The sequence below is a fragment of the Brassica rapa genome, chromosome A01 (genome assembly GCF_000309985.2).
Source record: "Brassica rapa cultivar Chiifu-401-42 chromosome A01, CAAS_Brap_v3.01, whole genome shotgun sequence".
NCBI classification, from domain to species: domain Eukaryota; kingdom Viridiplantae; phylum Streptophyta; class Magnoliopsida; order Brassicales; family Brassicaceae; genus Brassica; species Brassica rapa.
This window is the reverse complement of record NC_024795.2, coordinates 21593539-21604944: the sequence shown is the minus strand read 5'-3', so window position 1 is coordinate 21604944 and position 11406 is coordinate 21593539. Positions and strand designations below refer to the sequence as shown.

General features: G+C 36.1%; 1 protein-coding gene, 1 long non-coding RNA gene and 1 other non-coding gene across 11 annotated transcripts; all 3 read right to left on the bottom strand.

Annotated features, from left to right (window-relative positions):
- Positions 1-191: 191 nt before the first annotated feature.
- LOC103834749 (60S ribosomal protein L27-3) lies at positions 192-775 on the bottom strand. The gene has a single exon (XM_009110833.3). It carries the CDS (start codon positions 722-724, stop codon positions 317-319), a length of 408 nt encoding a protein of 135 aa, XP_009109081.1. The 5' UTR covers positions 725-775; the 3' UTR covers positions 192-316.
- A 5399-nt stretch (positions 776-6174) lies between these two features.
- On the bottom strand, positions 6175-8716 carry LOC103834697. 9 transcript variants are annotated; one of them, XR_004456135.1, is made up of 5 exons: positions 8260-8716; positions 8081-8144; positions 6869-7665; positions 6607-6748; positions 6175-6373 (listed from the first exon to the last, which is right to left on the bottom strand). It is a non-coding gene; the product is annotated as an uncharacterized LOC103834697 (transcript). The 9 variants fall into 9 exon arrangements; XR_004456141.1 differs by having other exon boundaries at positions 6869-6916; positions 7398-8716; XR_004456142.1 differs by having other exon boundaries at positions 6607-6739; positions 6869-6916; positions 7398-8716.
- A 1170-nt stretch (positions 8717-9886) lies between these two features.
- On the bottom strand, positions 9887-11149 carry LOC117132532. Its single transcript, XR_004456149.1, has 2 exons — positions 10890-11149; positions 9887-10806 (listed from the first exon to the last, which is right to left on the bottom strand). It is a non-coding gene; the product is annotated as an uncharacterized LOC117132532 (long non-coding RNA).
- Between the last annotated feature and the right edge of the window lie 257 nt (positions 11150-11406).

The following is an 11406-nucleotide window of genomic DNA, read 5'->3' as shown; positions in this document are numbered from 1 at the left end:
CACTATAATGGCAATACTTGAGTAACACTACTTATTCCAAATCGAGTGTAACAAAAGCCTAGACCTTAACTCATACCATTTGAAAAAAAAACGAATACAGAGAATTTCAATAACAATCCATGGAAACCATATTTAATCATTTGGCTTTTCACACACAAACCTAATTCAACTATTTAACCTGTGATGATATATAAATAAAGGCACCAGTATAATTAAAAAGAAAACTTCCAGAATTAAATTCCAAACCAAAGTCTTAAATCATCCAAAACATGTTCCACATTCATTCTAGATTCCAATACAAAAGATAAAAACGTTCTCAAAACCTGAGCTTGGTGAAGAACCACCTGTTCTTTCCAGTCTTGAACCTCTCCTCGAGCTTAGCCTTGGCCTCCTTAAGAGCCGCCACCTTCTTATCCTTCGAAGACAGAGCTTCGAGAGTGGCCACTTCCTTCAGATCCACGTCAAGCGTGTAACGAGTAGGCATCAGATGCTGGTAATTCACCACCTTGATGAAACACTTGACCCTCGACTTCTTCGCCGTCTTCTTGGCCGAGTCCTTGCGGATGACCTTGCTAGGGTACTTCTTGAGTCCGGCGACGAGGCAGTGTCCGTAAGGACGCTCGCGGTTTCCGTCGTCGAAGGAACGGATGATCACAGCCTTCTTGCCGGCGTAACGGCCTTGAAGGAGGATCACCGCTTTGTTCTGCTTAAGAAACTTAACCATGGCTCCTCTTCCGGCGAAATGCTAAGTTGCTGAGAGAAACGACGGAAGGGATTAGGTTTTTTGGTATATATACTCTGTGCTATGAGCAAACCCTAAAGGCGTGAAATGCATCTGATTCGGCCCATATAACATGTGCTGGGCCTAAAGATATCACTATTAACAAGTTTGGGTTTACAGAATTAAGGTCAAAATCTTAACGCAATTTTACGTTTGACCTATTTTTTGGTTTACGAAAACTAATAAGTTCAAAACTTCATTTCAGAGTTTAATATTAAGATTTGAACCCAAGAAAAAAAAGTAATATTAAGATATTAATGAAAGAATATGTCAAATATTCTTGTTACGTTTATGCTTATCGTATATACTCTGTTTCCTATATTCCCTCCTCTCTTTGAGGATCTACAAACTGTAATTAGTTTATATAGGATCTTCCATGTACATTTGTAATCAAGTGAGTAAATACAAGCTTTCATGGTATCAGAGTCTACTCTCTGATCCTCTCTTATTATTTTTTTCTTGTTTCGTGATCTCTCCTCTGTTCTTCTACATCTTCGATGGCGGCTCCAACCACCTCGACCGAGAGAGCTTATGGTAATCTAACACCTCACTTCAAACTGTTCAATCAAAAACTAAGTTATAATCACCTTCGTATATTCGGCTGTCTTTGTTTTCCAAACTTACATACAGCCTCTACAAACAAACTCTCTCCTCGGTCAACCCCGTGTTTGTTTCTTGGATATCCACTTCATCATCGTGGATATAGATGTCTAGATCTTAAAACCAATCGTATCATTATATCTAGACATGTCGTTTTTGATGAACATACTTTTCCCAAAGCAGAAAAAGCCTCACAAAATTCTCAAGTTTTTGATTTCCTTGAAACAGAAACTCCTTCACCTATCTTTAAAGAGATCCTTCAAGCTCCTCAACCTCAGTCAGTTTCATCTCCTCTCCAGCCAGCCTCGTCTACCACCACGTCGAATACAACTCGCGCTCAACCTCCTACAGTTCCAGTGCAGCGTATGGTGACGAGAAGCCAGGCTGGAATTCACAAGCCAAAGAAAGTTTATTCTCTATATACCTCTTCTGTGTCTAGGATTCCTACAAGCCATCAAAAAGCTTTAGATGATCCGAACTGGAACCCAGCTATGACGGATGAGTACGATGCTCAAATTAAAAATAAGACTTGGAGCTTAGTACCTAGGCCTTATGGAGCTAACATTATTAACTCATTGTGGTTGTACAAGCTTAAATGTGATGCAGATGGAAATCCTAAACGACACAAAGCCCGCCTTGTGGCAAATGGCAAATCACAACAAGAAGGAGTTGACTTCGACGAGACATTCAGTCCTGTTGTAAAGCCTGCGACGATAAGAATGGTGCTGAACCTAGCAGTCTCCAATGGTTGGGAAATGCGGCAACTAGACGTCAAAAACGCCTTCCTTCATGGCTCCATCAATGAGACAATCTATATGCACCAACCTCCAGGATTTGTTGATAAAACAAAACCGCATTATGTATGCAAGCTGCACAAAGCCCTTTACGGCTTAAACAAGCCCCGCGTGCTTGGAATGCTCGGTTCTCATCATCTCTCTCTCGCCTTGGTTTTGTTACGAGCAAAAGTGACCACTCCCTGTTTGTTCTACGTCAAGGACAACATCTTGCTTATCTCCTACTTTATGTAGATGACATTGTGATAACAGGTTCATCACAAGAATTGATTTCAGGAATAATATTGAAGCTGAAACAGGAGTTTCCTATTACAGACATGGGAAAACTACACTATTTTCTTGGGATCAAAGTCGAGTACAACAAGATGGGAGTCCTCCTAACTCAAAAACAATATGCGACAGAGATCATTTCGCGGGCTGGAATGTCTGAGTGCAAACCAGTCTCTACCCCAGTCGATGTCAACTCCAAGCTGTCTGCTAACATTGGTGATCGTATCAAAAATCCCACTGAGTACCGCAGCCTCGCCGGGGCTCTGCAATACCTCACCTTCACCAGGCCAGACATCGCCTACGCCGTCCAACAGATCTGTCTGTTCATGCACGATCCTCGCGAGCAACAGAGCTTCGACGAATTATAAGGTACATTCAAGGAACCAGCGCCCATGGCCTTCAAATTTACAAGTCCAAGCTTACCACACTCACAGCATACTCAGACGCCGATTGGGCTGGATGACCTGACACAAGACGCTCCACATCTGGCTATGCTGTCTATCTTGGAGAAAACCTGATCTCTTGGTCTTCAAAAAGACAACAAACGGTGTCAAGATCGAGTGCGGAGGCCGAGTACAAAGGCATAGCAAACGCAGTAGCTGAGACTTGCTTCTTACGTAATCTTCTACTGGAGCTACACTGCCCACTACGCACAGCTACCTTGGTCTTCTGCGACAACATCAGCTCTGTCTACTTGTCCTCTAATCCGGTGAAGCATCAACGAACAAAACATATAGAGATCGACCTTCACTTTGTTCGGGAGAAGGTTGCACTTGGGCAAGTCAAAGTCATTCATGTTCCATCCTCACTCCAATACGCAGACATCTTCACGAAGGGCCTTCCAACGTCGCTGTTCACAGACTTCCGATCCAGCTTAAGCGTTCGCTGCGCCAACGATCTCACTGCGGGAGGGTGAAAGAATATGTCAAATATTCTTGTTACGTTTATGCTTATCGTATATACTCTGTTTCCTATATTCCCTCCTCTCTTTGAGGATCTACAAACTGTAATTAGTTTATATAGGATCCTCCATGTATGTTTGTAATCAAGTGAGTAAATACAAGCTTTCAATTAATTCTGTTTCAAACATTTTTTTTTAACGTTGATCGAGTGATTTTCAAGATTGATGAATTTGCAAATACTAGCTCCACATGAATTGTGATTCGATAAAGTTTCGAGAAAAATTATTTTATTAATGTAATCTTTAATTTTTTTTATTTTAAATTTCGTTTGAACATGTGATTTTTAAGTTTTACTTATACTTGTCTTGTTGAATAAACTCGGTAACTGTTATAATTTTAACAGTAATAACAAATTATATATCTTATGATACATCCCTATATATATATATACACAACGGTGATCCGCACTTGAACGTGACATGTGTTTGTGCATGTTTTTTTCTTGGGTCAATTTGCTGAATAACCAACTTTGGCATCAAAATTAAGTGAGTAGCATTGATTTTGACGTAATATAATATCTATCATTTATGCCAATTGTTATCCGGTTCTGCCCATTCTTCCATTAATCATCCGGTAATATTGTATTGCTAGATATGACTTGGTCAAAATAACGTAGGGTAAAGATTAAATTAAATACTACTTTATTTGATAGAAACACATGCAGCCACGTACCAATTTAATCCACCCAAAATTTTCTTATTGCTGGTCAATAATGAATCACTATTATTTACAAACACATCAGGTAACAGAACTCATGTCACAAATTTACTTATAACATATTTATTTACTATATGAAGTAGAATGAGCAGATAGAAACATAATTTTTTAAAAAAATAAAAAGTGTATAAACCCTAAACCCAAAAAAACATAAATTTCCAAATATTAAATCCTAAACTCTAATCACTAAACCCTAACTCAAATATAAACCCTAAACCCAAATATAAACACAAAACCCAAATAGAATGGAACAAAATAAATAACATAGTACATATTGGTGAAACTATAAAATGTCTATGATTGCATGAAAGAAGTTAGTGTTGACCCAACCATACCCCTCACCTTCTAAATACTAATCCCTAAATTCCAGTCACTAAACCTTAATCTAAATATACCCTAAACGCTAAACCTAAATAAATAGATTAAGCTAAACCCTAATCAAGGAAGTATAAACCCAAATAGAATGTATATAATATGGTTTACTATACCCAAACATTTACTTAGTAAATCTAAACCCTAGGCAAGAACCTATAAACCAAAATTCAAATATAAACACAAAACCCATAGAATGGAACAAAATAAATAACATAGTACATATTGGTGAAACTATAAAATGTCTATGATTGCATGAAAGAAGTTAACGCTGACCCCAACCATACCCCCTCACCTTCTAAATACTAAACCCTAAATTCTAGTCACTAATCACCCTAATCACTAAGTATTATAGAAATACTAAAACCACATCCATAATCTTTAAATACTAAACACTATCCCAACTCCTAAATACTATGGCTATCACTAAACCCAAACCTCAACCCCTACCTTCCAAATACTAAACCCTAAATTTAAATCACTAAACCCTAAACCCAAGTATAAACCCTAAACCCAAGTATAAACCCTAAACCCAAATAGAATGAAACAAAATACATAGTATAGTACATATTGGTGAACAAAACAGAACACTCTTTATTAATCGTCAAATGGAACGATACATGATAGGGTCACCATCAAACCTCAACCCCACCTTCCAAATACTAAACCCTAAATCTTAATCAATAAACCCTAAACCCAAATATAAACTCTAAACCCAAATAGAATGTAAAAAAATACATAGTATAGTACTTGGTGAAGAAAATAACACCTTCTTTATTAATCATCAACTGGAACGATACATGATAAATACATATAGTAACAGACTATTTTACATTACATAACATGAATAAAACATTCATAATACATATTGTTTTACATTTCTATTCTATACGCATAAAATAGAATAGAACACAATGTTACAAAAACTGTTCATCTTCTCCGATCAATTCAAGGATATTCACAGCGAGAAAGATATGTGTAACTGGCAACATCCGTGAGAATAGTACATGTAACCGCCTCGTAAACCAAAAAGATTAAGGTGATTGAAGGAAGAGTTGACGAACCTTGCGGCGGTGCCGTTTACGTTGTCGGCGACTCCATAGATTTTAGATGCGCAAAGCTTTTTGTCAGTAGCGAAGCGAGTCATTGCAGATGGGCATCTCATAGGCAAAGCTACTCCAGAAATGGTTTTGGTGGTTACACAGTGGATCAAAAATGGAGAAGAAACAACCCACGTTCTACAAGGTATGTGATTCTCCAAAGGCCACGTTGTATGTGTGTAAGGTAAGTATTATTAATTTAGTTTTTTTTAGTTTACAGGTTTTACCGGTTGTGTAAGAGGGCATAGTAGTATTATTATATAAAAGATGCATGGTGTATTGGTGTATTAGGGTATTTAGACATAGAATGAATTATAATTTGTTTGAAGGTTATACAGCCAAATTTCCCTTTTTTCTATGAGGTCTTTGTGTGATTAGATAAGTGTTGGATTGAATTTTTTTTTAAGGAAAAACAAAAAAAGAAAATCAAACATTTTCTCACTTAATTATTCAATTTGGGTTAACCAGAGCCAATCCTCTCGTTTAGGTCATTAACAACTGCGCGTGATGAACCCTATCACATCCATTTGGTACTAATTGACTTGTTTTATGGATACAGTTCGGCAACCCTAATTCACTTTAGTGTATAATACGTTCACTTAATAACCCGAAACATAACAATCCTCAGAGTATATTCCACATAGAGAGTAATTAAGTAAAACAACTATCATCAAACATAAACTTATTTTTATTACAGCAATAATTTTCGTAAAATTGTAAACTCCGAAGTCTCAGAAGCATGCGTCCAGAACACAACAGCAGCATATGGCAGCACAACTGCCAAAAGACAAGACCACTTATTAGATTAGTTGTCCATTTTTTATCTTTACAATTATTATGTAGAGATGCATGAGTTTATTTAAAAATAGCAACAGTTTTCGAAAACCTAAAACACACAACATTTCTTTTAGCAATGTACGTAACAGTCAATGGTTTAATTTTGAGTATTTAGCAGTAAATTGATCAACGTATTAATCTTATAAAAGTAAATTGAAAGAATACGTATATACCATCCTTTCCAAAACCCATCGCCCTTGGACTTCGTCTCCACTGCGGGCGGAGGAGGATCACTCAACATCGCATCCCTTGTCGGATAGCCTATCGGCGGGGGGCTTGTGTACGGCCCCTGTGGAGGTTTTTCCACTACAGCAGCTAAAAAGATTAGTAATTAAGTTACATAACTAATTAATGTTTATGGACTAACTCTTGCAAAATTAATACGGATATCGATATCGATCTTCAGTTAAAAAATTGACTGAAGAAGAGGATTACCAGAAGATTGGTTGTGATCGGTTTGGATCATTCTACCTTAATGATAACCTGACAGGAGCTGAAGATTATGAAGAGGAGATCGAGTGTTGTGGTCTTAATATAAAGTAGACGAATATTATGAAGTCTTATAAGAAAATAGTTATCAAGGGTTGGTGATGTATATATAAAATAGCTAGAGGTTATAAAGACGCGGACGAGAAAAGCAGGTATGGACTTGGTAACATTATTGGAGTGGTTGAATTCAATTTATATATTTTAGAATCTTATATGTGTTAATAGTAGTTATATATATATATATATATACTATGGTCGGCCCGCCCTACGGGCGGAAAGTTATTAAAAAATTTATTTTATATGAATTTATAATAATTTATGAAGCATTTTAAGAAAATTGTAGATCGAAAACGATATTATAATATAAACAAACAAAAAATAAATAGAATTTAGCCAATTTATAAAAAAAAAAAAAATTCGGAGATCATGTTGTTATTTTGATTAAATATTTTTGGATTAAATGAAAGTCGGTAACCTGCATTATTCTATTGAAGAAAAGTCTAATATGAGCCTTAGTGATATGTATCTACTTGACGTTGTAGCTGCTCAAGCTCTTCCACTCCCATCCCGGCTATCTCTTCACCTAGCAAATGCCTAAAGTCAGAAGAGTTAAGTTGCTGGAGACGTGGAGTAAGCATTCACGTTTCAAGATGTGTAATGAATAACGCTATGTACTGTTGTGAATGTTGTAAGATCTCTACTCTTGATTTGAGCTTCAAGTAGTCCTCGTACTTCTCCAGTCACTTTAAAAAAAATTAAGGACAATCTTGAAGTTGGGATTAATCTTTGACAATTCATATCTATATACAGAGTGAAGGAAATACATGCAAATTTTTAGCTGATTGATTTGGATCCATTGTTGCATAACTATATCCTCTAATTCATACAAACAAATTATTAACGGAATCCCAATGTATGTCTACCAAAGTCATTGAGCATATCATTGCAAATCATCTGAAAGCCTCAGAAGTCATTCGTCATAAACACATGATTCATATCGTTCTTGTGTAAACATATTTGATGCTCAGAAGCTCAAAAGAAGAAGAAATGTATAGTCATAATTCACGACAAAAGCATCCAGATTCGGTTCATTGACATCTCATTGTCTCTCTTGGTTCTTCCTTGTGAAAAACCCATGTATGGAAAATATTTGATTACCTTTAAGAATCGTGAACGATGTCAATATCTGGAGATCAAATAACATCAAGCAAGACCACTTCGTCTGAAATTGAAAAATAGGATAAACAATATTTAGGAAAATAGCATAAACAATATCAAACTTATGTGTATTGTTTCTTAGTTTTGGTCATAGCTAAACTTATTTAAGCAGATCTGACCAGAAGATATATAAAAGTGCTCCATCTTATTCACTTGCTTCGTGTCTATACTCGACTTCTCCGTTACGCTCTTCATCTCAATACCTCTGTCACTTACTATGTTGCTCTCCATCTCGTTCTCTCCGTTTCTTACTACATCGCTCTCCTTGTCGATTTCTCAGAAGTGAGAGACGATTGGTTCGGATAAGCCAACAAAAACAATCAAACCAGAAGGCTCCATAAATCAGAATTATAAGGGAGAGGAAAGTTGAGAATCGATTTGGATCATCACTTGATATTTATAAAATGAATAAAGAAGAAGACTGGAGAGAGCGTGACGTTCAAACTGTTTGATTGACGCAATTAAAAAAGAAGAAGAAACAACTTGGAATTTACTGAGAAAGAGACGAAAATATGAGAAAGGGGAAAGTGTGAAGGAGACAAAAGAACAAACCTATTTTTGGCAAAAATAAATCACCTTAAACTAAGGGTCAATTAGCCAAATAGCCAAAATTTGAAGTGAAATTAAGAGAATGTCATTGATTTTGACGTAATTGGGTAACTAACATTTAAGGCCCATTTGATCCGGTAATACCCTTGGTTGGTGCAAGTAACCGGTAAAAGATAGAAAGTTAGATGACGTAAACAAATTGAGGTATAGCTAATATTTAAATCACATCTGAGTGAATATAAGGAACCACGTCACATATTTATGACCACATACATATGTTTCAGTGTTCTATTCCACATCATCGAAATAAAACAGATTTCTAACCTCACTCACATACTCTAATACTAAACATTATCCCAAATCTAACCCATATATACTAAACATTATCCAAATCCCACCCCAACCCCTTAATACTGAACCCTAAACCTTAATCAATAAACCCTAAACTCAAATACATAACTCTAAACCCAAATATAAATTCTAAACCCAAATAGAATGAAACAAAATAAATAATATGGTATATATTGGTAAAATTATGAAATGTCTATAATTTCGTAGAAGAAGTTGATGTTGATCCCAACTATACATCCTCATCTTCTAAATACTAAACCCTAAACTATATTCACTAATCACTAAACTCAAATATAAACCATAAACCCAAATAGAATGTAACAAAATAAATAGCATGGTATATATTGGTGAAATTATGAAATATCTATGATTTCATGGAAAAGGTCAATGTGACCCAACTGTACCCAACTATACCCTAAACTTTAATCCCTAAACCCTAAATATAAACCCTACACGGAAATATAAACCCTAATCCAATGTCAGCCCCAATCTTTCATAAACTAAACCCGAATGGAACAAAATGATGAAATATCTATGATTTCATGGAAGAAGTTAATACTGATCCCCCAACCATATCCCCTCACCTTCTAAATACTAAACCCTAAATTATATTCACTAAACCCTAAACCAAAATATAAACCCTAAACCCAAATATAAATCCTAAACCCAAATATCAAAGTCTAAAAATTACATATATTATGTAAAATTAAATTATATTATGTAATATTAAACTACACAATCTAGATCATAGCACGATATTTACTTGTTCAAAAACTATATTTCTTAACAAAATAAAACACTCTTTAGTAATCATCAAATGGAATGGAACATGATAAAATAGAAGAGTAGCAGAATATATCGCATTTCATAACAGGAATAGAACAAACATAACACATATTGTTTTACATTTCTATTCCATATGCGAATAGAATAGAACAAACATAACACATATTGTTTTACATTTCTATTCCATATGCGAATAGAATAGAACAAAATAAACAGACACTGTTTATCTTCTCCGATCAACTTCATCCACTGCCAAAAAATGTAACTGTATCTCGCAACATCAATGGAGATAATACATATAACCGTATCAGAGAGACAGATTTTGTTGTTGATACAGTAAATAGAAGAGAAGAACATACGGTGGTGACGGAAGATGGTGCCGTTTGCATAGATGGAGGTGATCGCCACTACACAGGTCTTTTCGGCAAGGATCAACACAAATTGGAATGTGAATGCGAATCAGCAAGGGATTGTAATCAGAGAAAACGCGGTGGAGAGAATCTGGAGTGAAACTATTCAAAGGGGTGTGAATCTGGAAGAGACACGACATATTTTTGCAAAATAGTAATTTTTAATTTTATTTTTTTCTAGCAGGTTTCTCCGGTTTCAAGCAGGGGTAATACAGCAATATTATATAAAAGACATGTGAAACAGTGAAAAGTTAGGGTAATTGGCTACTCAATCAATTATGCTTTTTTGTAGCGTCATCTCACCTAATTTCCCTTAAACTAATCCTTCATTCCCTTTATCGTACAAAAAAATAAAAAAAATTCCAGCTCTTATAAACTCACCATGTCCGATAGCCTATCGGCTCCCATGTGAGAGCTTGAACTGCAGCAATCGATGCTATCTCTCTCTTCACACTCTCCGTAACTTGTTCCATGGCTATCCATCTTGATCTGCCCGTCACTTGGTCCATTAGCTCTCTGCCGCTTGCTCCGTGCTTGCTCCGCCGCTTGCCCCATTGCTTGCTAGCCTCCCTGAAATTAGCCATAACACGATCTATTAGTATGAAATAGAAGAGATACAAAGATAAGATGAGATCAAGGAGAGCAGCACTCACACATATTTATACTAAGAAATCACAGCCTTTTAGATCGAAGAAGCATTGAAGACGACGCAGTGGGGGGAGTGAATCAATGAGATTAATCACGAAGCCTTCATTCATACCGTTTCGACTGATGTGAAGAAGTGCAAACGCATCAGGTCACCGCCCTTCGAAGGGGGAAGAGGACCTTGGTTTTTTCTCCGCCGTATTAGGGTTAGCGAGAACATCACTCAATCAGGTTCGACAGAACAACGAACTTCACAGCCCAACGCTCAACTCAGAAGACAAAGCCCACAAAGGTAACGTTTAATGAAATGCGGCGTTAGCAACCCATCAAACACGTGTCGTGCTGTCGATGCTCGACTTTCTGACATGGCATTCAAGGTGTCTCTCTAAGGAGAGAGCAAACTTTTTTTTAAACAAAAAAAATTGTCAACGTATATATATATATATATTTATATATATATTATGAAGGTTCTTCCAAGTTTTTTTTAATCCAAATATAGTTTCTTAATTAATGAATCTAATCTAT